Raw genomic sequence first — 26,288 nt, forward strand, 5'->3', positions numbered from 1 at the left:
CTTGCCAAGATGCCCTTCCTATTCCTGAACTCCCCAGCGAGACAGAAGGGCTATTCGAGACTCAACCCAACCGACAGGGGTCAGTAGCTCCTGGACCCAGCTCCACCTGACTAATCTCCAGAAAGCGGGCGGGCACACTCAGGACGTGCTCTCCGGCTGGCAAGAGGTGGGTATGCACCCGGGCAAAACCCGCAGCTGCACACAGCGCTGCGCCGCAGCCCCGGGCCTCCCCCTGGCGTCCAGAGCGGCTGACGCCGAGGGGCCAGGACCCTGCACTTGCAGTCGCGCTGCTCTGGGGGACCAGCGCTGGGGGCCGCCGCCCGCCCAGCGTCCCCAACGGAAGGAGGCGCGGGTGGCAGCGGCCCATCAGTGCACCTGGGGGCGACCCGGGAGTGGGCGGGCGGAGGGGGAAACCACCGCCCAGACTATAAACCGACACGTCTGCAGCTCCGCGCTGGGGCAAGCCGGGCGGTAAGAGGCGCCCCACTGCGTGCAGGGGCGCTGACAGCCGGCCCCGCGGGGAAGCCGAGGCCCCGGCGGCCGCGCGAGCCGGGCCGCAGGTTGCAGCGCACTGAGCGGGGCAGGGCGGGAGCGGAGGCCGGCGGCGGCCGGCGGCGGCCGGGCCGCGGGCGGCGGGCGTGTGCCGGGCGAGGCTGGGCGGCGTCGGGAGGGACCGGCGAGCGGGGAGGGGCGGAGGCGGGGGGAGGGGGGAGGAGGAAGAGCGAAGGGCCCTGGCGGGGCTCCCGGCGCCCAGCCGCCCGGGCCCCGGCCCTCAGGCCACCGCCCCCAGGCCCGGCGCTGACGCTGGACGGTCCCCGCCTCCAAACCCCCCGCCCCGGCCAGAGAATAACTTACCTGTTTGCCGACGGAATCGCTCCTGCTCGCCCCTCTGACTGACTCCTCCGGCTCACCGTCTTCCCTCTGGGAGGAAGGGGCGGGACTTCCTGTCTCTCCTTCGAGCGACTTCCGGAAGTTCCCAGGTCGACGCGGTGGTGGACCGAGCGCCGGGCACCACGACCAAAAAAGAGGATCCCGGAACTGGTTTAGCGAAACCCACATCGGGTTCCCTGTTTCTGCCCCGAGGGGCCGGCACACCCACGTGCCGCCTTGTTTCCAGTCCATCAGCTCTTGCCGGAAGCCACGCACTAAGACCGGAAGTCCCACCCCTCCCCGGAGAGGAAAACGGAAGGCTGAAGGAGTCAATCTGAACAAGGGGAGCTGCGTGTCAGGGCGGAAAGCCGCCTGCGTCTGTCCAGGGGGGCACCCTGGGATTTCCCGAGGGTCCCAAAGCGGGAACTCCTGGCCGGTCGTGCCTCCTCCCTACCCCGGCCGTCGCCACTCCGTCCCCTCGCCATAACGGGCCCGAGGACGGCGCGGGGGAGAAGGACGCGGCCCGGCCCCCGGCTGTCCTCCGCCTTGGCCGGGCCCGGGGGGCGCCCGGCGCCTCAGCGGCCCTCTCCTCTAGGGGCGAGGGTTTGGGGCTGGGCTGGGCGCGTGCGCAGCTCCCGCTTGGGAGGAGAACTCGGCTGACTCCAGAGGGGGATCCTCGGAGTCGCAGGCCCTGGGAAGCCAAGAGCGGAGGTCCGACGCTAACGAGGAGGCAACGACGCTGAATGTGGTGCTTCGCCAGTTTGGCAGGAGAAGCTGAAAAGTACTGGGTGTTTAAAACATTCCCGCACGGGCTGCTTTTAGGAACGTGAAGGGCACAGCCTAAAGATGGTTCGGGAGCAAGCACGCCCTGAATACAGTAGTCCCAGCCCCCTCCCGCCCCTGTACAGGAACGTGCATTGACCTCCACTTAGAACCCCTGCTTTGGAAACTCACGCTCGGGCAAGAAGACCGCAGCCCGCAAAGCGCAAGGGCAGAGACCCTGCGTAAAGCGATGGGCAGGGATCCCCTCTTGGGGTCAGATTGTGGAGATACGGTTTGCTGGGGACACCTGTTAATTTGTATTTAGATAACTTTAAGCAATTGGGATTTTAAAACTTTGTATTTATGATTACGGTGATAGGCTCTCTAAACCAAATCATCTCTCCAGTTCAAGTCCAGCTCGATTCTATTTTAAAAATGTGAATACTCAGGTGAAAACATTTTTTAATATTTTCTACAGGGGCACCTGGGTGGCTCAGGTCATGAGATCAGGGTCCTGGAATGGAACCCGGCATGGGCTCCCTGTTCAGCAGGGCGTCTGCTTCTCCCTCTCCCTCTGCCCCTCCCCACCGCTTGTGTGCACTCTCTCTCAGATAAATAGTATATATACACACATATATGTGAATAATTTTCATAGTTGTCATCTGGTCAGATTCCCATTGTAATCCACGTGAATTCTCGTATCTGTCTTCACTGTAGGATATTGCGGGTTAGAGTCGGCCATTCCAAGATCACACAGCCGGTAAAGGTGGGATTCAGCGTTAGGCTCCAGAGTCAGCCTTTTCCAGTCTACCATGCTGACTACGTTTAGTAATAGTGAATTAAAAGTTCTAGAGAAATGCATGGAGAACAATTTTCCGTAGAACAGGCAACTAGCCTGTCAATGTTACGTTTATACCATTAACCAACATTTACTGGGTGAAAACATTACTGGTAAAAAGTAATAAACTAGATTCTTCCTCCAAAGAGTTCACTTGAAAATTACTTAGAATTTACTTGAAAATATAGTACTTATAATCATAATGTCTGTTTTGACAGTGTTAGTCCTGTATGACATGGTGGTACCTCTCTGAACACTAATAGTAGCTAGTGCAGTTCTCCATATGGATTACGCATCCGGTTGGTCTTTGGGTGATTAATCTGCCTTTTTTACCTTGAGGGTTTAGTTAACATGTCATCGTTCTTTCTTGAGCATTGAAATAAAATTCAAGTTTATTTTTCATTCTATCATCCATTATTTTGCTGAAACAGGACTTTAAAAAAAAAAAAGATTTTACTTATTTGACAGAGAGAAAGCAAGAGAGGGAACACAAGCAGGGGGAGTGGGAGAGGGAGAAGCAGGCTTCCCGCGGAGCAGAGAGCCCGCCCGATGCGGGGCTCGATCCCAGGACCCTGGGATCATGACCTGAGCCGAAGGCAGACACTTAACGACTGAGCCACCCAGGCGCCCCGAAGCAGGACTTTGACCTCCTCTTTTTGCTTTATAATGTTTTATTTTGAAATTTAAAAATACAAAAAATTGCGGCACCTGGGTGGCTCAGTTGGTTAAGCGTCTGCCTTCGGCTTAGGTCATGATCCCAGAGTCCTGGGATCAAGCCCCGTGTCGGGCTCCCTGCTCACTGGGGAGCTTGCTTCTCCCTCTCCTCCCCACTTGTGTGCTCTCTCTCACTATCTCTGCCTCTCTCTCAAATAAATAAATTAATTAAATCTTTGAAAAAAAATTCCCATGTTTCCTCCCACCAGATTCTATAATTATCAACATTTTACTATATTTGCTTCATTGTTTTATGCATATTTTTTCAGAACCATTTGAAAAAAGATTGCAAACATGATGTCCTTTTACCCCTACACATGTCAATGTACATTTCCTAAGAACATGTATAGGCTCTTAGCAATACAATTATCAAAACCAAGAAAGTAATGCTGATACAATGCTCTTATATAATAATCAGACCTTATTCATACTTTTGCACCCATTTTTTATCTTGTTCCCTTTATTATATAATTTAAAGGATTTCCAAAAGAGGTTACTGATGAAGCACAGAAAACAAGTAACAAAATGGGAGACCTTAATCTCACTATATTAATAATTTCATTAAGTATTATTGACTACTGCATTAAAAAGAAGAGATTGCCAGAATGGATGAAAAAGAGTATCTTAGCCTCATGTGCTGCTCACGAGATGTTTGTTAAAAATGGTAACTTTCCGTGTCTTCTGGCCTCCATTTGTTTCTGATGGAGCAGAGATCACGCAGATCTTTCCTCCCTTTCATGCTTCCCTATATGTCATTTGTCATTTTTCTCTTGCTACTTTCACATTTTTCTCTTTATTTTTGACTTTCAGTGGTTTGGTTATGATGTGCCTCGCCATAATTTTCTTCATACTTAACCTGCTTAGTGTTTTCTGAACTTTTAACATCTGTAAGTTTATGTATTTCACCAAGTTTGGAAAATTTGGGGTTATTATTTCTGCAAATATTTTTCTTCCCCATTCTCTCTTTTTCTCCTGAAATTCAGTCAAATATATATACACCTCTTGAGATTATATACAACTCACTGAGGCTTTGTCTTTTTGTTTTGTTTTCATTCTTCCTTTTCTCTCAGACCTTCAGATGAATAATTTCTATTGATCTATTTTCTATGTTCCCTGATTCTTGCACAGACCTGCAGTTTTAAAACATTTTTTTCATACTACCCTGACAAGGGCTGCTGCTGTGCCTGATTGGGGGGGGGGGTGCCTACTCCCGATGTAAACAGAGCAACGTGTATGTTCCCTGATTCTTTTTTTTTTTTTTAAGATTTTATTTATTTATTTAATTGACAGAGAGAGAGACACACAGCGAGAGATGGAACACAAGCAGGGGGAGTGGGAGAGGGAGAAGCAGGCTTCCCGCTGAGCAGGGAGCCCGATGCGGGGCTCGATCCCAGGACCCTGGGATCATGACCTAAGCTGAAGGCAGTTGCTTAACCAACTGAGCCACCCAGGCGCCCCTCCCTGATTCTTTCTTCTGCGTTATCTCATCATCTGTTAAAAGCAGCGAGTGATTTTTTTATTTCACATATTGCATCTTTTAGTTCTAAAATTTCTATTCAGTTCTGTCTTACTGTTTCTATTTCTCTTGATGAGATTTCCTATGTTTACTTATTGAAGGCATATTTTCTTTTATGTCTTTGAGTAAAGCTGTAATAAAGCTGCTTTGACATTTTGTCTGCTAATTCCAAAATATAAATCATTTTGGGATTAATCATCAATTTTTTCTTTTTTCTTGATTGAGTCATGTTTTCCTCTTTCTTAAATGCCTAGTAATTTTGAGTTGTGTTCTAGACATTTAAGTAACGTAGATATTATGAATTCAGTTATGTTCCTCTGAAGAGGTTGGTTGTGGTTGATAAAGACTTAACAGGCAGTTATTTGGGCTGTACTCATACTCCATACTGTATCTCTCTTGTTATGGTGGCAACTGAAATCTCATTCAGTTCCCTCAGCCTTAGCTGGGATGCTTGAATCTGCTTCACACTTGCATAGTTCAGAAGTCATATGGCAATTTAGGCAAAGTATGCAGAATTTGGTGTTCTCCCTTTGTGACTCCCCTTTTCAGAACCTCCCTCCCCTCACTTTGCACTAATGTAGTAACCCTGAGCTCTGCTTTCTGGTTCAAGTGGAGGTTTTTGTGGGGTTTTTTTAAAGATTTTATTTATTGATTTGAGAGAGTGAGTGAGAGAGAGAGCACAAGCAGGGGAGAGGGGCAGAGGAAGAGGGGGAAGCAGGCTCCCCACTGAGCAGGGAGCCTGATGTGGGGCTTGATCCCAGGACCCTGGGATCATGACCTGAGCCGAAGGCAGATGTTTAACCAACTGAGCCACCCAGGCACCCCTAAGTGGAGTTTTAAATAAAGTTTAGATGGCCTCTTGGATTTTATTATAATTATTTAAAATTTGAAAGAAAGCATTGGTCATTTTTGGTGACTAATCATTTTTGATGACTAATTTAACAGTGCCATTTAAAGTTCTAATTTCCTTTAAATTAACATGTTCTGCCATTACATTCAAATGCCTACCTACAATAACAGTCAGAATGTGCTACGAACACTTAACCACCCACACTAGAATTTTAAATCTACATTCTCTTTGAATGCTGTTTTGGTGAATTTCAATGTGGGAGGTGAGATTATTTAAAACTTCACATTTTCTATCATAGAGGCATAATTTTTCTGACATCTTTTTTCATTCTGGATAAGAAATTATACTAGCATAATGTTTTTAAATAAAATTTTTCTGCTCAATCTATCCAAGCTAAAAAAGCTCAGAAGCATTTATTTACTGATCATAACTGTTAAGAAATTGTAGTCATTACATCTACCAGCTGTTCTCTTCCACATCATTCCACACCGGAAGAGAAAGAATACATTACTTGGCTTCAGAAACTCTCCTGTATTTCTCTTTGTACTTCATCAATTGTTTGAGCCTTTGGACACCTGAGCAAAATATAGAATATACCCAACCCAGCCTCTGCCTCCCAGAGCTTGCTTCCAAAAGAGGAAAGTTCTTTTCAATGTAGTAAAGAGGAAATTATCTTTTCTTAAGTGTCACAAGCTCAAGAAAACAGAATGTGGATGTTACAGAGTTGGCAAGTGGAAGAACAGAAATAATATGTGCAAGGATTAGGACTTGGTTTGAGTGTTACTGCTTGTCATGAAAGGCATTGGTATTAAAGGCAGATAACATGACTACATTAGATCTGACCATAAGTACATTATTGCAGAAATAAATATTCCATCTTATATAATCAGGAATTCAAATCATTATTTAATTCTTTATTACATGATCAACTAATATTAAAACTTAAAATTAAAAAATCACATTAAAAACAATAGCTACATGATGTTGAACACATTTTAAACTAGATATTTAAAATAGTATAGTACTGGGGCGCCTGGGTGGCTCAGTCATTAGGCGTCTGCCTTCGGCTCAGGTCATGGTCCCAGGGTCCTGGGATCAAGCCCCCATTGGGCTCCCTGCTCGGCAGGAGGCCTGCTTCTCCCTCTCCCACCCCCCCTGCTTGTGTTCCCTCTCTTGCTGTTTCTCTCTCTGTCCAAGAAATAAATAAAATCTTTTTTAAGCATAAATAAATAAATAAATAAATGAATGAATAAATAAATAAATAAATAAAATAGTATAGTATTTAAAAGTCATTTAACCCTATCATAAAATGGTATTTGAGGACTTGTTTTTTTGTTTTTTGTTTTTTTTTAAAGATTTTATTTATTTATTTGACAGCACAAGTACGCAGAGAGGCAGGCAGAGGGAGAGGGAGAAGCAGGGTTCCCGCGGAGCAGGGAGCCCGATGCGGGGCTCGATCCCAGGACCGTGGGATCGTGACCTGAGCCGAAGCAGCCGATTCACCGACTGAGCCACCCAGGCGCCCCTTGAGGACTTGTTTTTTAAGTGAAAGTAGCTGTCAGTAGAAGTGAGAAGCCAAATGGAATAGCATTATCTTACTTTGTGAGCTTCTGTCTTTTTCCACTTCAAAGAAATTTGTTGAGCCCATGTTACGGGCCAAGCCCTGTGCTTAGTACAGCTTCTCAGCTCAGAGGGTTCCTCAGTCTGGGAACAGCACATCAGCGTGGCCCAATCTTGTGGTTGCTCAAGAGAAATCCTTTGTGTAAATCAGTCTACTGATTTTGAAATGCTGGCATCCAATTCAGCAGTACTTAGGACATTGTGAGGGCCACATGAAACAGGGTAAATGGCGCCTTGAGCTCTCATGCTGCTATTTTGTGGCCCCTGAATTAGGGCAGGATCCTTGCGAAGACGCAAGTGCTGCCCAGCCAGATAACGTAAGCCGTTATCAGTCAGTGGCACCTCAACGTGACTTGTTTTAACACGCTTTGCCCCAGCACTGGCTGCTCCCAAGACCATTTCAGCTAGAAAGAACATGAGAGGAAGAGCATAGAGACAGAAGTCCATGCAGGGGACAGCAGGCCTATTAGAGGACACTCCAAAAATGCAGCTGCAGACTCAAAAGGAAGATTTCAGCAAGCAATATTGAGCATCTACTAGAACATGCATGCTCAGTGTGATATGTATGCGGGAAAGGGCTGTCATTTATGCAAAGAGATTGGGTCGGGGCTTTTGCAATAACCCTGCCAAAGTTAGACAGGACTTGGCTTTCAGGCTCTGGGAAGTGACAGTGGAAATGGAAGGAAGTGGTAGCTTCTGAAAAATGGAGTCAACTGGTTTTGATATTAAACTGGATTTCTAAGAGAGGGGAGTGTCAAAGAAAATCAGGATTCCAATGGCCCATGTACCAAATCAGGGAACCGCTGGAGGTGGAACAGGTTTGGGAGGACGGATAAGACTCGTTTCCATTTTAGGGGCACCTGAGTCGCTCAGTCGCTAAGCATCTGCCTTCGGCTCAGGTCATGATTCCGGGGTCCTGGGATCGAGCCCCACATCAGGCTCCCCGCTCAGCCGGAAGCCTGCTTCTCCCTCTCCCGCTCCCCCCGCTTGTGTTCCCTCTCTTGCTATGTCTCTCTCTGTCAAATAAATAAATTAAATCTTTATTTAAAAAAAAAAAAGACTTGTTTCCATTTTAGATGAGTCAAGTTTCAGATAGGAAATATGCAGGAGGATCAGGGGTCCGGTTCTTAAAAAGGGGGGCTGGGTGGGGTGTGCCGGGAGTCCCAGGCATCTGGCTAACACAAAGGCTGAGAAAGGGATGTGGAGTGAGCATGTGGGGGAAGAAGAGGCCCACACCAAGTCCTCTGTGTGTCCTTGGCCCACCGTCCTCCTCCAGCTGCAAGTGCAGGGAATGTGTGTCACCAGAGGCTCTCGCCCCGTGCCACACACACTCACACAGGTTTCCAGGCCAATACACTGAGCGATGTCTCATTGCTCAGAAGTGCTTACAGTATATTTTACGAACAGCTTCTGTTAATTCCCTAATGTGAACACCCTTTTAAGAATATAAATTGGCACCATAAACCTCTTGCAGTTAGTTCTTGGGAACTCTGCCAAATACATCAGGTAGGTCCTACAAAATCCAAAACGTCACAATTCAACGTAATGTGGCCAGCATGAACCAACCTTAGTAACAAAAAATACCCAACACCTATCAATACTCAATAAACAGGAATTGACATTCTCGTGCATCACAGAAAAAGTAGATCATTCATGGATACCCCCACAAGATTCATACCTCATTTGAGTCCCCTTTTTTTTTTTTAAAGATTTTATTTATTCGAGAGTGAGTGAGAGGACGAGAGCGGGGTGAGGAGCAGAGGGAGAAGCAGACTCCCCACTGAGCAGGATCATGACCTGAACCGAAAGCAGCCGCTTAACTGACTGACTGAGCCACCCAGGCGCCCCTTGAGTCCCATTTCTGTGACAAGACCAGGGTAAGCTGAATCACTGGCCCTGTAGTGCAGCCCTTTTGGATGTTGTGTTGCAAATTTTAAAACTGACATTTCAAGAACCCACAAAGAGATTAAATGTGTTACGCTTTGATTTTATTTGGAATCATAAGAGAAACATTTTTAATAAACTCTTAAATTCTTCTCCATTAATGTGATTTAAGTAATGAATTTATAAAGATTGATTTGTTTACATACACTCAACTGTAGAAAAATTATATTCTTTTTGTTTGTTTGTTTACACCATCAAATGCAATCAAGCCAAACAAGATGGTTAACTAAAATGATTACTGAATTGAATGCAGCATTAGCTGATGGCTTTAAATTTAGAATGTGTTACTGATGTCAGGGCTGATTAGATTCGTTCTCTATCTAAAACTGATGCTATTAAAAGCTTTAAGCAGTTTAGAAATTTAGATGTAGTCACTGAGTAAAATTCCAACAGGGTGAGAGAAATTCTATCAGAATTGATTCTGTGGTGGTGACTTTACATGTGCACAGATGTTGGTGGGGGGGGCCCTTCAGCGATGGGGTAGAAAGAATAGGGTGCAGGAGGGGTGGTCTGTTGGCATCGATCCAAGAAAGGTAAAGAGCCTTGGAATAGAAAAAGTACTCATCTTCACACAGGGAATCCCAAATGGCATAAGGATGTGACTATTGCTCATTTCTGTTTCAGAACTTTCCAAGAAGCAGGCAAAATAAATGAAGGGGAAGCAAGAGGTTAATACGGCATCATGCTTCAGTTACTCCTCTACAGATGAACCCCAGGGAAATCATGGTAGCCAGTGGGACCAACAGTTTTACTAATAAGAGGAACGTGTGGTAGGAGCAAGGGTGACCTACACACTGTATGGAATGATGATGCGTCAGGAGCACCTCAGGACCTAAAAGCCCACTGCAGGGATCAGACCCATCAAACTGCCAGGGAGAGTCTAATGGAAGAATCGTCCTGGTACTCCAAGGAAAGAGTCCAGTCCCAGGGCTCCTGCAGCCGGACTCGGGGAGGTGTTGCCGGTAGTGGTGACTTCGGAAAGGTGTGCCATGGGGACAGTATGCCATTTCCAATGTCTGTGCCTTTAAAATATTTTATTACTGGTCCAAATGTCTGAAGACATTTTAAATGGGAAGGAAAAACATTATTTCCTGGACTGAAATTCTCTGGATCTTTAGATTCTGTTCCTGCCCAGGTGTGGGAGAGGGTATCTGTCAATAGGTCGGATCTAAGCTGGAAGGCTCCTGTCATTATTAATGCAGCTTAGCCATCTCTAGGAAAAAGGCAGCAAATAATTTGGATCCCTCTATGTAGTTCCACCTAACAAAGGAAAAAATAAAGAGAAACACTTATTTCCATTCAAATGATGGGGAAAAGTAGCCTACCATGTAAATAGGAAGATTTGGTGATGTGAATGCAATCTAAAGTACGTAGCACATCGGAAGGTTATGATGTGGAGACCCGGGGTCTGTGCAGTGAAGGACTGGCCCCCCACAGGAATCCACTAACCTGTTGATTTTCTCATTCTGAGAGTGCTCCCCGTCATCAACAGCGCCCAGCGGGAACATCATCACACTCTTTTGGATGGTATCCTGGAATATTCTGGCAATTGGTATGGTTGATCCATCCCGGATCATGTCTGGCTCTGTTCCAAACACTGAAGCACAGGGAAAGAAGGCATTTGAATAAAATAACGACAAGACTACCCCGAGTCATCTTCTCAAATGTAGTGTTTGCTTTATCTTTCCCTTTTTCTTTTTCTTTTTCTTTTTTATTTAACCCTTAAATTTGGTGCCTGGGGTAAGTAAGCTTCTTGATACCATGCAGTTTATATTCTAAAATAGTCAATAGAGTCAGGTTGCATTCTTTACAATTACCTACTTCAAAAAAAAAATAATTTTTATTGTGAATTATAGATTTTATAGAAAAGTTGCAAAAAAAGTACAGAGAGAGTTCCCATATGTTCCTTACTTTACTTTCTGTAATGTTAACATCTTATATAACTATTGTACAGTTATAAAGAATAGGAAGTTAACATCAGAATAATATCATTAACTCGATTCAGACCTTATTTAAATTTCACCAATCCTTCCCTTTTGCCATTCCAGGATCCAATCCAGAATCCCACACTGTGTTTTGTCACTGCTTCTTACTCTCCTCTGGTCTGTGACAGTTTCTCAGCCTCTCCTTGTCTTTCATGACCTTGACCCTCTTGAAGAGTACTGAGCAGTTGTTTTGTAAAGTGTCTCTTCATTTGGGTTTGTTTGATATTTTCTCATGATTGGAAGAGGTCATGCATTTCTGGCACAAGCATTAGAAGACAATGTACCTCCTTTTATGGTTGCTTCATGAATTAAATATTTGGAAAGTGGGACTTCTTTGGTTTTGTAACCAGTATACAAATAAACAGCTGTACTCAACTATCACCTGAATGGTGCAGGGTTTGTGCTCTACTGTCAAGGTATCCCAGGAAATAGCTTTAATGGATATCCTAGGGCCTAAGGAGCGATGACTTCAAACCTTCCAGGCAAGAAGTTGAGTTGTCAGTGATGGAGGAGAGATGCAAAATAAAATGAAGACACGAATGATATCATGCCGTGTCTTTATCCACAGAGCAACGTGTGAACGTGAGGAAAGATGATGTACCTCGTTGGAAGAACTGGTTTCACAGAGAATAAACCAAAAGGTGCCTTATGCATTCCTGTAAGAGTATCTCAGGTCTTTACTGTTGACCTTGACATTTCAATCACACATCACTCTTCAGCTGGGATTACATTTACCTTCCTAATAACTTTTCTTCCTCCGTTCTTGACTTCCAAATTTTACTGGTAAAATACTGCTACAGCTGGGACCAGGAGGAATGATCATGCAGAGAAGTAGGGCTCTAAGTCTCAGACCTGTCCTCTAACTTTTAATGTCTCTGTCCTTTGTACAGATAACCCTGATAAGATGTTAGTGCTGCCAGATGGTCTGGACCTCCAGTCCCAGCTCTGCTCTGTTAGGGATGCGGCCTGAGGCCTCATCTGCGATAGAGTACCGTAAGTCATATAAACATGCGTCAGGGTTTCCCCGCCTGGCTTTGGGGACACCCTGAAAGTTCCCCTGCCTCTGACTCCGCTATGTTGCAGCTGTTGGCAGTGTCCCCTTCCAGCTGCAGAAGCCAAAGGGGCGGGTATTCGTTCTCCCTGCCCAGGCAGCCAGGGCCCAGGTATGTGTCCTGTGCTCACCAACCACATGATCCTGCCCAGGACCTGGAAGCGCATGCAGTTGCAACAGGCACCACCAAGGAAATTCCAAATAAAGCTATGCCGCCTTCTCTATCTCTGGGGAAGCAGAGTGGCACTGAAAAGACCACTGGTTTTAGAGTCAGATAGGCTGGAATTTGAGTTCGGTGTTTGGTACTTTTTTTAAATTATATAAAATTTTATAAATTTTTGTATAAAATTGTATAAAATTATAAAATGAGCATCCCAGGAAGCCTCTCTGTGGAAATGGCAGGTGGCCTGCCGTGGGGCTGTTTGCATCAGAACTGGACCCTCTGGAGAGTGGAGATTAAAGACCCAAACCCTGTGAGGCTGGGTCTGTGGTTAGCCCCCTCCAGGGTGAGGCTGGCTCTTAGGGAATGCCCTGCCTTTATTTAATGGGTCTCACTTCCTGTTCCCTACCTCCGGCTGGCCTATGGCCATGAAAACCCAAACCTCCCTGTGACCAAAAAGAACAAATCCTCTCAGGGCAGTCCAGTGTCAGCTTTCTTTTTTTTTTAAAGATTTTATTTATTTATTTGAGAGAGAGAGAATGAGAGAGAGCACATGAGAGGGGGGAGGGCCAGAGGGAGAAGCAGACCCCCTGCTGAGCAGGGAGCCTGATGCGGGACTCGATCCCGGGACTCCAGGATCATGACCTGAGCTGAGGGCAGTCGCCTAACCAACTGAGCCACCCAGGCGCCCCAGTGTCAGCTTTCTTACTCCATTAAATTGTAGCTCCGCTTTTTTTTTTAATAAGATTTTTTTTTATTTTAGAGAGAGAGAGAGCCCATGCAACTTGTACAAGTGCAGGAGGGGTGGGGCAGAGAAAGAAGGAGAGGGAGAGAATCTCAAGCAGACTCTGCACTGAGCCCAGAGCCCGGAGCCCGACTCAGGGCTCGATCCCACCACCCTGAGATCATGACCTGAGCTGAAATCAAGAGTCGGACGATCGACTGATGGAGCCACCCAAGTGCCCCTAGCACTTTCATTTTTAACCCCAGATTTCCTATACTTTCATCCAAATTCAGCTATGCCTTTTAAAGGACATTTTTATATGTGGGTCATCATTTTCACAAGTATCAAAGACTCACAAGTCCATCATTTTGCCCCAAATTCACGCTTCCATACGTGAACCCAGCTTTGCCACTTCCAACTGGGTGCCCTTCATTCAGCCAATTCCTTCATCTCTTGCAGACTTACTTTGTAAACTTGGGAAGGCTGTGGGGAGAGGTCAGGAGACTGTGAAGAGCCCTGGGCAGAGCTGTTGACTCTCAGTAACAGAGCCTCTCTGAAAAGGAGAGCTAAACCGAAATTCTGAATGAGCCCGCTTTCTCCACTGCCCCGCCAGGCACCGAGCCCTGGAACCACTGAAAACTGGCAACTCGAGGCATCGCACGTCTAACCTGTTTTGATGGCTCTCTTTGCTGCAAGATACTGTTTATCTTTAATATTTGCGATCCATGGCTGTAGTCCTAGCGTCATAGAAACAGCCATCTGGTTGGAACTATTTCTTTTGGAGAATATATATTCAAGATGCTGCTTCACCTGAAAAGGAACATTTTCAGTGGTAAGAGAAAATTTCAAGTTATTCTCCCATGTAGTAGTCTTTCATCAAGAAACTGAAATCCCAGCCCAACAAATTCGAGTGTCGTGATTTTACCCTCATTCTCGCAGAGGGCCTCTGGGACTGAGAGCTTCAGCAGTGAGAGAAACACTGGTCTCACGCCCCTTCTATCTGTGGACCCTCCATTCCTCAGCCCTGCGCCCACCCCATCCTGACCACAGTGTCAGATTTCTAATGTTTGGTAATTATGAAACACAATACAACTTCTCAATTTGAATATCCTTCTTTTCGGACTTGTACCTTAATGACTATTTTGGGAATATTAGACATTTGTTAATTCCTGAAAGGGGGGGGGGGCAATTCCAAACTAGGCTATAATGGAGCCTTTTGTCAGCATCCTTCTCTGTCCCCTGGGCTCCATTCCAGTGGCCACCATGGAAATCCTCCCAAGAAAAATTCCACACTCTGAAATATTCCGCCCATTCATTCCTTTGACAATTGTTGAATGCCTGTCATGTTGGCATGAATGTTTCTAGGTGCTGGGATCACAGCTGTGAGCAAGACCGGGGTGGGGCTGGGGCTGGGGGCTCCCCTGGTGGAATCCGTATGTTGTAAGAAAGAGAAACAATACATCCAAAATGGGAGGGCGGGTGGGGAGAAAACAGGGACAGAGACAGGAAGGAGGGCATTTTAGGATGTAATTAGCGCTAAGAAGACAATAAAAGAGGTCAATGGCAGATAGAGATTTGGGATGAGGTGTTCTTGGAGCTCATTTATTCAGAGCCTACTTTCTGTTGAACTTGAGGTAAACTGATGATAGTTTGATAATTTAGACATAAAACTCCTTCCAGATAACATTTTCATTGAAGTGGCTGCTTTCAGAGAGTTGACTGCAGACCCCAAGGGCAAACTAACTATGGGTTTGAGCATTTCCAGCTCCATCCCGCCGTAGGCAGTCAGTTTCCCCATCTGTGTGTAAACCAATCTTGCCTTTATGTCAACTGTTTAATGTAAAACTACGTCCCATCACTCCAGCCCCAAACAGTTATTTATCTGACTACTGTAATTGCATATAATTACGGAAAGAGATTTTTACGGAACAAAAATTATATTGGTTTCTTGACATTTGTTCCAGTCCCTTTCATATTCGGGGAAAAAAATGGAACTTCAGTGCTAACAACCGAATAGCTCACTACCCTGGGATGCGACACTCGAAACGTGCCGTAGTGAGAACAATGCAAATGTGTTACCTGTTTTTCCACCACAGATGTATTCATGTGAGGGACCAGACGGATTGAAAATTTTCCTATAACTTGGCCAGGGATGACCGTTTTAGCTCCAGGCTCATCAAATGCGCCCTCAATCCCATGGATTGAAAGAGATGGGTACCTCCATAGGTGCATTAGAATCTCCTCCTGAATTCAAATAAAATTATTTTACTATATAAAAGATTGTTCCATTAAAACTCTGTTGAATTGCATTGTTTGTATTGCCCATTTCTGTACATCTCTGACACCGCTCATGACAAGTTAATTATCACCTTCCTTAGACAGGCCTGGACTACAACACAAGCCTTTCCCCTCCGGCCCTGAGACTCGCTGCTGCCCCCCGCCTGACCAAGCTGCTCTGCAGACGCGGGCGCCTCACTGCCTCAGCTCCACAGTGATTAGATGGCAAAGGGGCTTTCAGAATTTGGGGATTGATTAGAGATTTCTATCTCCAGTCACCATGATGATCAGTTGCATAGGAAACACATTTTCTTTTTCAGGAGACTTCAAAGAACTCTGCGTTATGTTGAGCCACTTTTCTTCCCTGCTATGGCCAAGACAGGGCTGGTCCGAGGGAAGAGATCTACTTCACAACAATCAACTCGACCACTTCTGTTGGGCACGATTCTCCCTCTCCTGGCAGCCTCCAGAAGCAGTCATAGCCACCACACACCGTAGCAGGCAAAGGTTTTAAGAAGAAGAAGGTGGGGAAAGAAAACATCCAAATTCGCCAGAAATGAATGCTTTGGGCTCTGGCTTCTTTCCTACACTGCGGCAGCGATGTAGCAATGTACAGATTAGCCCCAAAGGCTCTTAATTCCGTCTATTGAAATGAAGACTTAGGAGTCTTGGAGCTAGAATAGTCTCAGACTGTTCTCAATCTTTAAGCAGAGAGGAAGCACGGGTAGCTGAAGGCCGGCATGGGATGGAGTCTAAGAAGCCGACTGGGAAAAGCACGTCTGTGAACTGAGTGATGGCCCCCAGGTTCCGTGCCCGAGGCCAGTGCCACCAGTCAGACCCCAGATAAAGTTCTGGTGCTCTAGACCCGAGGGAGGTGAATGGCTGTGAAAGTGAAAATCTGCCTCCGAATCAACATCCGCTTTCAGTCCTGAGATGTGATTTGCAGCCTCCACGGTAAACGAGGAACAGGAGAAATAGGATTTATTACTGTCACCCTCTTTCAGGAGGAGACCGTACCTTGGTGTCAAACAGAAATCTCTTAACCTGGACGCTGTTCCGGTATTCTTCTAGGTCCAGATCGATGGCTTCATACATCTTTCTCTCCTCTTCAGTAAGAGGGGCCACCTGGTCATAGATTCCAGGGATCAGAATATGCCCAGAGGAGTCTACAAGGCTACCTGCAAGGTACGCACAGGAAATAAAGTCAGGTCGAAGTTATGAGTGTGCTGACATTTTCAGACCCATTCCAATGTTCACCTTGTCGATGGTGAGATAGAAACACATGATATAATTGGCTGTGACTTACCTATATTACATAAGTCCTCAATTATACCTTCTGTATCATAGATAAGGTTCCTTTTGAAATTTTAATTTATCCTGAGTTAAAAGTAACATATGTTCATCATAAAAAATCCTAAATATGTATATATATGTTATACAAACATTCCTGAGGAACTGAAGATCGTCTTTCTTTCTCAGCTTCTCTCCCCCTACACACACCATCATTTAATAAACACTCATCTTTCATCAAAAGCATAATACCCTTGAGGTCTAGCCTATGAGGCATACATCATGACCACAATTGCCTTCAGAGTGAATACGCAGATATACTAGTCTGTTATTTATGAAAGAGTTTGGGGATTAATAGGAATGGGGGGAAATCATCAATGAATACGTACAGAGGAAGCAGAAGTAGAGATTTAGTAAACACTGCTCACTACCTTGAGAACGTACTTATCCAAGTAGCAAGTAGACTAACAGGAATGGTGAAAAGTGTATCCAGGGCATCTAAATTCATCCTCAGGCTGCCTGAGTCCTTTCATTCAAGTAAAGATACTTCATAAAAAATATGCTCCACATTCTTTTTTTTTTTTTTCATTTTTTATTTATTTGTCAGAGAGAGAGAAAGAGCATAAGCAGGGGAAGTGGCAGGCAGAGGGAGAAGCAGGCTCCCCGCTGAGCAGGGAGTCCGATGCGGGGCTCGATCCCAGGACCCTAGGATCATGACCTGAGCCGAAGGCAGATGCTTAACTGACTGAGCCACCCAGGCGCCCCATATGCTCCACATTCTTAATGTGACTATAACTTGACAAGGTCAGAAAACTACTGTGAAGCACTGTATTTCCAAATCTTCCTGTCACACCTGACAATTACAAAGCAGGGGGTCGAAGGATCTGGGAGAACCGATGCGTTCCCCCTCATTACTAGACACCTGCTATGTTTAAGGCAAGGGATGAATGCTGGAGACAAGAGGACCTGTTAAGACCCCACTTTCATCAGCAACAGCACCATCGCTCACCACACAGGCTAAATGACAAGCATGACCCTCCCTGAGCCCAACAGCAGATGGTCGGGCTCTCTGTGTAGACACAACAGAATCCAAGGTAAAGACTCTACCAGAACCCACCGCGATGGCCCTAGTATGGGACATAGTGGGTGTCCCAGCACTTTGAGATGATCCTACAAGGCAAAACCCCAAGCTTGGAGGTATCAAGGCAGCAAGATGAGAAGGGAAGGCCTCACTGTTCTGGTTTTCAACCACATCCTCCTTAGTGCCCACTCCTGGTCCCCCCACACTTCACCCAACTTCTACAGCTGCACTTTGGGTACAGTTTGCAGCCTGCTGTGCATGAACCAGCCTCCCTGCAGCACTGAGTTACGGAATTCCCTGCATTTAGCCCAATGAAGTATATAATATAGTAAATAAATGGTATAAACCTGTTAGTAAAATTCAAGTCAAATACATTGGGTGCCAATGATTGGGACTGGCTGTCATTGACTTGCAGGCCACGCTCTGTACCCTCACCAAAGTCAAAATCAAACATAAAAGCACCATCAATAATACAATCACTAAGTCTTCCCCTCAGTGCATGCCCCTAAACTGCTGACATTCTCCTAGGCAAGCACAGAGCTGCAAAAGTGAGTAAGAGACAGACCCTGTTCATAATCCGGCCGGAAAGACACAGGGTGAAGAAACACCTGTAGGTCCACAAACAGTTGTAAAGGGGAGCATTCTGCAGGAGCACAGGAGCAGGCCGGGAGCCCACAAGGGGGGGGAATGCACAGACCAGCATCACGGTTGGGCCCCAGAGATTGTGTGGGACGCGCCCAGCACAGCCTCGGTGGTGAGAAGAGAGGGGTGTTTGAAATGTCAAGGTTAATAACAATTAAGACATGAAATACTCTAGCGGCCAGGATGCTCGGCGTCCATATTTTGACACTGAACTGTGACATTTTTCCTATTATTCCAGCTGGCCTTGCCAGATATTACCATGGGGGTGGGGGTCAGGGGTCGTTACAGATTAGGCTGGGCTTTGAGCAGACTGGCCTTTCTACATGCTCACTGCACTTCTCCAGCAGAACTGGCCCGGCCCAGTCCTGGGTATGGTTTTGAATCACGGATCCTGTTTTCTCAGGATGCAGGGCAGCCTTCCCAGCTGCGGGCTGGAAAGAGTGCCAGCAGACACATCTCCTGAGAGCAGAGGAATAGCATGTCCTCCTCTCCCTGCCCCTTCCACCCCCAAGCAGAGGGTTGTTTGGGGGAGCTGTGGGGCACACGGTGTCCTCCAGGCACCGCCAGGCACCGCCACCGCAGGGCCGGGCAGTGGGAAAACGCCACATGTGTGCTGTTCATGTTTCTGCGTTCCACGTCTTGCCCCAGTTCTTCAATGTTGAATGCGTTCCCATGAAAACAGGATGTTGCTGAAGGAGTTCATCTCCCCACCCCCCTTCTCCTTTCCCACTTGAAATCATGATCCTCTGAACTTGATGTGACTTCTGCAGCCACTAGGGCCTCCTCGGCCAGGAGCCCAGCCGGGAAATGCATGGGAGGCAGGGAGGGTGGCGCCTATGAAAACTGCAAGCAGGAAGCAAATGTAATCCTTGATTCCCAGGAGTTCTCTTGGAATTTAACATTTTAATACTACAGGGTATTTGGTGCTTATAAGAGGGCCCTGGGTCCCATGATCCTCCCTGCCTTGTGGCTTTTAGGAGAGTGCAGGGAATGGGAATGTCCACCAAGAGGAAAGCTCAGGAGCTGAGCACTCTGTGCAAACTGAGCATCTCCACGCCCACCACCTCCCACCTCCCAAATACACCCCAGTCTAAGTCTCTTTGAAGATGGGGGCGGACTGGTTTCCCTGTGTCCCCCAGTGGAGACTCCCGTGCCTTTCACACAGCTGACACTCAATAAACCTTTATAATCTATTAGCAATCACAGTTATCAGGATCATACAGCTGAGGAACTCGGAGGACAGAGAGATTAGGAACTTGTACAAGGTCACACAGCAGCAGGTTTCCTGACTAGCGTGTGGGGCATCTGCCAGTCTGCAGGGGGAGGACCCGATGGAACCAGCTTTCCTGGGACATCCTAACCTGCGGTGGCCCCGAAGGAGGGCCTACTGGGGTCAGCAAGCCAAAATGCTTGTCATCAGTGCCGAAGCTCAACTCTAGGTCCTTAGGTCTTTGTACAAAGCATATGAAAGCCATATAGATGACCCAATCCAGAATCATCTCATTATGGGTTATTTGATTTGTCTCAAAAAATTAAAGAAAGTGAAACCATATGCTTTTCATTCTGTTCATGATCCTGATCTGATTTTTCCTAGCAGAGCCACAGGCATTTGTAGGACTAAATGGAATTCTATGCCTGGGTGAAACTGTATAGTCTAAGAGAATGTCATGCAACAATCATGATTGGGGGAGAGTGAAATGCACCATAAAGATCTGATAATGTTGTTCGTAGGGAAGAGAAAATTAGTTCTGATAAAACAGAAAATGAACTCTCCCCCTCTCACCCCCGCAGCTCAAATATTGAGTTGCATGCTATCTGAATTCTTCTGGAAACATAAACACTTTAAAAGAAAATGGATTGTTGTAGCCTGTCTGAAATTATCCAGCATGGGAAATACTGTCCAAGAATAATATTTTAGGAAAACTAGAAGGCCATAAAGGAATAGATAGATGGTAGATAAATAGATAGAAAGAATAGGTGGATGGGAGATGAATGACATATAGCAGAGCTAGATAACACATGATAGGTAGACATACAGATTTCATTATTTCCTTCGGGGAATGAAGGAACAAGAAGCCCTACAACTAAAGATGGTCCTGAAGACCCTGAGAACACCTCCCAACAGGTGGCCCAGGTTGGCTGATGGTGCCCAGTCTGACACTGCCAAGGCCAAGGGGATGCAAGCGAGTGGGGCAGAGGTAAAGCTGTGTCAACACAGAAAGAAAAGAGACTTTTGCTAATCAATCCCTATAGAGGACATGCTTTTTGGTAGTTTGTCTGCCCAAGAGGGGCACATTGTAACATTTGCATTAAGGTACCCTGTGTGCCAAGGAGACAGATCCAAGTATTGTGGGATCTGAAGCTTCCCTGACAACCTCTTTTTAATTATGAAAATAAAAGTGAAGTGTCTTTGCCAGGACTGTAAAAAGGGGCTACTCCAAGTGAGGATCCTGAGGATGCAGCTTCCTTCACTGCCAGGATCCAGCTTGGCTGCAAGCAAGAGCGACAAGATGAATCAAGGTGGTCAGGGTGGGCACCCTGGCCCTCCAGAGGAGCACACACATACGCACGCCTTCTGCCGGTGAACTCCAGGTGCCCTACAGGAGGGCAGGAGCAGGTGGCAACGAGTAAACCGATGGGAGCCCACAGAACTGGAGACAGGGTGCCAGGTGGTGCTGGTGTCTTCAGCACCATCTCTGGATGCCTCTCCAGAGGGGTCTCTCTGCTACTGCCCCTGAGTATGGCTAGATGTGTCACAATACCAAGTAAAAGAAAAGGGGGTGAACTGGGGAAGAGCTTCGGTCCATGAACAAAAGTAATGTGGACTTAATAATCCTAAGGAACATTTAGCCGAAGTGGAGGGGGAGCTAAGAATATGGTTTTTCTTCTATTCCACCCTTATGCAGAACTGGCTTGGAGGCCAAGGGAGGAGAGATGCACTGAGTCAAACAGAACTGTATTCTGGTAGATTCCATGATGCTTAAAAAGTGAAATGAAGGAGCCTGGGTGGCTCAGTCAGTTGAGCATCTGACTCGTGGTTTCAGCTCAGGTCATGATCTCAAGGTCATGAGATGGAGCCCCACGTCAGGCTCCATGCTCAGCGGGGGTCTCCTTCTCCCTCTCCCTCTGCCTCCACCCCGCACCTCTCTCCCTCAAACAAATAAATCTTAAAAAAAAAAGGTGAAATGAAATAAGACATTACCAAGAAGAGCAACCAAATCAGCCATTGGTTCATTGAGGATACCCCCAAAGGTTCCTGAATGAAAATCTTGATCTCTGCATCTCACCTATAAGATGGGTAAAAGAGAAGACAGGCGCTCACCTCTGAGGTTGCTCTGGGGATAGCGTTCACGTGATAGAGAACGCCCCCCACTCCGTCCCTCAGGACTCAGGTGGCTACCTCCCAGTCACACGACTTGGACCATCTACCCCTCCCAGGTCTTCACTTCTCATTCTTTCCCGAATCCTCGAACCTGATTTCAATCCCCAGTTGTTTCTCTAACACAGCTCTGTCTGGGACCAGCAGCCCCTTCTCCGAGTGGCTGAGGTCTATGTAGCCCGCCCATCTACCCTTCCAGAAACCGTCTTCTCTTTATTCTTCTCTTGCAATTCTATCGATGTCTCCACTAGTAACTTCCTCCCTGCCTCCCACTCTGGAGCTCAGTCCACGGCTCATAAAAAAACAAATGATTTACCATGGAGGGACTTTCTGGTTCTAAATTGCTGTCAGTATGAATAGAAATGTTAAAGGAAGCTGAACTGGACAACGTGCTTGGGGATCACAACCACCCTGGGACCACTTTACAGGTAAAGAAACAGGCTGCGAGGTTAAGGTGTCTGCACAAGACCGCACACCGTGGAAGCCAGAGTCCCATGCAGCCAGGCCATGCCGGCGCCCCCCTCCTCCTCCGGACCACACACACCCGTGGGGCTCCTGCCTGAGCGGCAGAGCAGGTGCCGTCCCACTCACGGCAGCCCAGCCCCTGATCAGGCAGGCAGAGTCACAAACCCCTAAATCCTCTCCCTCCAGAAAAATGCACACAGCACAGCCAGTCTGGTTGGGAGGCTTCCTGAATCCCCCAGTCCCAAGACCTCTGGGACCCCAGGCCATGTCTCCAGCTCAGAACTCTGCTCTCCCAAGAGCTTTCTCTCTTCCCACCAAGATCCCAGGACAGACTCCTCCCTCCACACCACCGCGAATACCTCCACCCTGAAGTAGCTGTTTCCTCGTGTGCCGTAAGTGAGGGCTGGCTTCCTCTGGCTGAGCCACAGATTATCTGAAATGACGACGTAGTCTACACTGGAAAAGAACCGGTCCTTCTCCTTTCTGACCAGTTCCTCCAGGCCAGCGGAACCGGCTTCTTCCATCCCTTCAATGATGAATTTGATATTCACAGGGAGATCCTGAATCAAATTAACAACAGAACAAACCATTCTGGCAAAAAACTGCACGACTTGACCATTCATCTTTTCAGATCCAGAATTCATTTGCGTGTGACTTAAATACACGAATTATTACATACATTCAATGTATGGGTTGTCCGCATTCCCAACAGCTCTGTTGACAACAAAGGAGTTGTAACCAAGACAGTGAAGGGGATTACAAGGGAAGACCCTGTGTATAGCCTCCAGCATGACCCTGATGGAGTCAGCGTGGACCCTAACGGATGATTTGGGGAAGGAATTCTTGGAGGAGAAGCAACACCCACACTGTGGAGCTCTCCTGAGCCACCACAGACACAGATGCTTCCCTCCTTCTCCCCAAAAGGAACCTTTCAAGAAAGGTTACTCGATTACAAATCTCTTTTCTGTCCTCATAATTCTGAGTATGATAAATGAGAACTCTTCCCTTTGAAAGACTGTCTAATGTTTAAGCCTCAGGATAATTTTTATTTCAAGTATCTGTTATTTTTCAGCTTTGAGTTCAATCTGCCTTTTAACTTATTCAAAGGCTTTGATCTTGCAGCAAAATGGAACTTGAGTTTTTCTCTAGTTAATATTAGGGCATGGAATAGCTCCTTTAAAATTTTTACAATGTGCCTTTCCCCCATTTGGTTTTGATCTTTTTGTATCTCTATAATTTATAACTTCATATCTTTAAGAGCCACATGAAGAAGAGAGGTCCAAGTCTTTTCTTGGAGCATAAAACACACACAGGAGAACTCCAGAAGTAATTCTATGCAGATAGACGATGGCACAAACAACTAATTAAAACTTAATTAGTTTTAAAGAGGGGGATTGACTCACCAAAGATTAACAAAGGCAGGATGAGTGGAGGATTATGTATTAGAAAGTAAGTGACCTTCGGTCATTCAGTTGGTTAAGGGCATTTGGGGATAATGATTTGTTCAAATGTATCCTTGGCATAGATTTATTTCTATGTGTCTTAAGAAGTTAAGCTAAAATTCTGAAATATTAATATTTGAAAGCTCTTTATTAACATTAACTAGAAAACAATTGCTGAGAAGTAGTTGGATAGCTTAAGAAATTTCTGGCAAAACGTGATTAATAAAATACAAGCCAGGAGCCACTACGTGTTGGGGGAGGAGGACAGACCAGCTGCCAGGCCTGGGTTTGGGTGTCTGCTCTGTCACTGACACCCAAGGGACCTGGGACAAGCCATTTGACCTCTTGGCCACTCACCTCCCTACCTATGCAATATGGGTAATAACAGTTGTCTGACTTTTAGTAAAACAATCCAGTGATGTGAGGTGCATTCAAGTGCTCAGTAAGCAACACAGAAAGAGAGGATGGGAGGGCGGAAGAACAGGGAAGAAACCCACCCTCGTAAAGGGCCTCGCACACACAGGCACTGAGGCTCCTCTGTGTGTTACCCGTTTACTCCTCCGAAATAACTATTCCTAGTTCACAGATTAGGTCAATGAGGCTCAGAGAGATCAACTGATTTGTCCAAGGGCAGTGAACATTTCTTATGTTTTGTTTGTGATTATGTACGTTTCAGAGTTGAAAGTTAAAAAGCAAAGCAGATTTTGGCCTTCATACAGACTCTTTCTTATAAGTATTGCTTTCTCCCTTGGGAGGAAGGGAGGGAGGAGGGAAGGGAAGGAGGAGGGCAGGGAGAGAGGGGGCAGGGAGGGAGGAGGGCAGGATGTTGTCATCTCCCTTATCGTTGTCATCATCATCGACATCACCTTCATTATCATTGTCATCATCATCATTGTCATCATCATCCCTGTCATCATCATCGTCCTCATCGTTGCCATCATCACTGTCATCACCTTCATCACCATCATCGATATCACCATCATCATTGTCATTCTAGTCATCATCGTCATCGTTGTCATCTTCATTGTTGTCATCTTCGTCATTGTCATCACCTTCAATTATCGTCACTGTCATCATCATCACCATTTCATTGTTGTCATTCTCATCATCCTAGTCATGATCGTCATTACTGGCATTGTCCTCGTCATCATCATCATCCTGTCACCACTGTCCTCACCATCATTGTCAACATTGTCATTATCATTATTGTCATCATCCTCATCATCATCATTATAATCATTGTCATTGTCCTCCACATCATCATCGTCATCATCCTCACCTTCACTGTCAATGCTGTCATCATCATCATCCCTCACCTTTTTTGTCATTCTCGTCGTCATTGTCATCATCATTGTCCTCATCATCATCACCTTCACTGTCAACATCATCATCATCATCATCAACATCACTGTCAACATCATCCCTTCCCAAACACAACTGGTTACCTACTTCCTCCAGGGATCTGAAGGTGCTCACAGCATTAATCCACGCTAAAACAGGACCTTTATTGTCTGTTGCTCCCCGTCCGTAAAGTTTTCCTTTAAAAATAGGGGAAGAATTTTTAGAAAAGTACAAACACCTCTGCCAAGTTGAGTGAGTTAAAAACAAAGGTAGTGTTATGGGTAATCATTTTAACACTGCTTTCTATTTTTCTAGACACAAATCTTGCTCTGAGGTCACAAAGTCTGATTTCTTACATAAAAACGTTATGGCCATCAGCTAATCAGATAATATAAACTAATTTGAAATATGCAGGTCCCTTTGGCCTTTATAGGAATTAGCTATTTTATCCAAGTTCATTGAAAAGGACCTGAGGATTTGTTGCAGAATGTCATGTAACATAGCCTCTCATTTCAAGATTTTATAATTAGTAGAAGAATGAAAAAGGGGTATATGTGTATCTCCATTAACCTTTCTTCTTCTTTTTTTAAAAAACACAATTACATTTGTATTTAAAAAAGGAAAATGTATGACCTAGACAACTTCTTCCTCCCAAGAACTCCCATCTTGGGAGTCAGTTTTGCCCAGGGGCACACATCATGTGTACATAGCTCGTAGTTTCTTTCACAAATGAGAAAAAAGCCAGCCTCATTGGACAGCTGGTAGACTATGAGACTGGTAGCATTTGTCCATTCTTAACAAGAACAGGGTAAGGCCTGGAGCTGGGGACAGGAATCACATCTTCGATTCCTAGTCCACAAAGAACCCAGCACTGATGTGTCACTGACCATCCACTTCCGTCAGCGTGTAAGGGTCTGAGAGCCACCCATCTTCCTGTCTAGCAGGCTGCACATCCAAGTGGCCATAGAAGCACACGGTGGCTTTCTTTGGATCATTCCCCAGTTCGGCCAGGATGATGGGAGGTATCGGGAGAGTCTGACCATTAGGCAGCTGAAAAAAAAAACAAAAACAGATCACATTAAAAAAAAAATGTTGTTTAGTTCTCCCAGAAAATTCAGACGTGACATTAGGAGTCCAGTTTCTACCCCTGAGTTTTTTGTAGAGCCCACATAATTTTTCTAATCATCATTTTATGTACCTCTAAAATGGGTACCACGAGACGCTTCACTAAAACATAAAAAATAATTAAAAGTAAAAGTGCTTTCTTGGATGCATAGGGGCAAACAGTAAACTTAATCAAACACGCTCTCCAATATGAACTCAGACTCAAATGGCTT

The 26,288-nt window shown here is 45.8% G+C and overlaps 2 protein-coding genes and 1 long non-coding RNA gene across 26 annotated transcripts in view; 1 reads left to right on the forward strand and 2 right to left on the reverse strand.

The window, feature by feature from the left end:
• ZNF407 (zinc finger protein 407) overlaps nt 1-999 on the reverse strand; it is a 470,693-nt gene extending 469,694 nt beyond the window's left edge. For 4 of the 8 annotated variants that reach the window (XM_064577670.1, XM_064577674.1, XM_064577671.1 and 1 more), the window contains exon 1: nt 856-997. The gene's annotated coding sequence lies outside the window, so the exon portion shown is untranslated. Of the gene's footprint in view, nt 139-855 lie in introns of those variants that run through there. The other 4 variants (XM_064577668.1, XM_045886546.3, XM_045886545.3 and 1 more) reach the window with 3 other exon arrangements.
• LOC123852500 (uncharacterized) lies at nt 42-16,333 on the forward strand. Of its 17 annotated transcripts, none has more exons than XR_010407207.1 (7): nt 42-166; nt 8,880-9,047; nt 9,739-10,854; nt 11,668-11,740; nt 11,990-12,092; nt 13,494-13,866; nt 15,632-16,333. It is a non-coding gene; the product is annotated as an uncharacterized LOC123852500 (long non-coding RNA). The 17 variants fall into 17 exon arrangements; XR_010407211.1 differs by having other exon boundaries at nt 44-166; nt 9,739-10,780; XR_010407204.1 differs by having other exon boundaries at nt 9,739-11,740; nt 13,074-13,866.
• The window catches only part of CNDP1 (carnosine dipeptidase 1), a 25,778-nt gene continuing 9,729 nt past the window's right edge, over nt 10,240-26,288 (reverse strand). The window contains exons 4-12 of the mRNA XM_045886549.3: nt 25,839-26,001; nt 25,060-25,148; nt 22,528-22,728; nt 21,527-21,611; nt 16,329-16,489; nt 15,114-15,278; nt 13,703-13,844; nt 10,564-10,711; nt 10,240-10,374 (exon numbers count right to left, since the gene is read on the reverse strand). Of these exons, the coding sequence (XP_045742505.2) occupies nt 10,308-10,374; nt 10,564-10,711; nt 13,703-13,844; nt 15,114-15,278; nt 16,329-16,489; nt 21,527-21,611; nt 22,528-22,728; nt 25,060-25,148; nt 25,839-26,001 (1,221 nt within the window). The 3' untranslated portion in view covers nt 10,240-10,307. The remainder of the gene's footprint in view (nt 10,375-10,563; nt 10,712-13,702; nt 13,845-15,113; nt 15,279-16,328; nt 16,490-21,526; nt 21,612-22,527; nt 22,729-25,059; nt 25,149-25,838; nt 26,002-26,288) is intronic.

Source organism: Mirounga angustirostris, unplaced genomic scaffold (genome assembly GCF_029215605.1).
Source record: "Mirounga angustirostris isolate CCGP_5_RB_7025 unplaced genomic scaffold, mMirAng1.0.hap1 SCAF_14, whole genome shotgun sequence".
NCBI lineage: Eukaryota > Metazoa > Chordata > Mammalia > Carnivora > Phocidae > Mirounga > Mirounga angustirostris.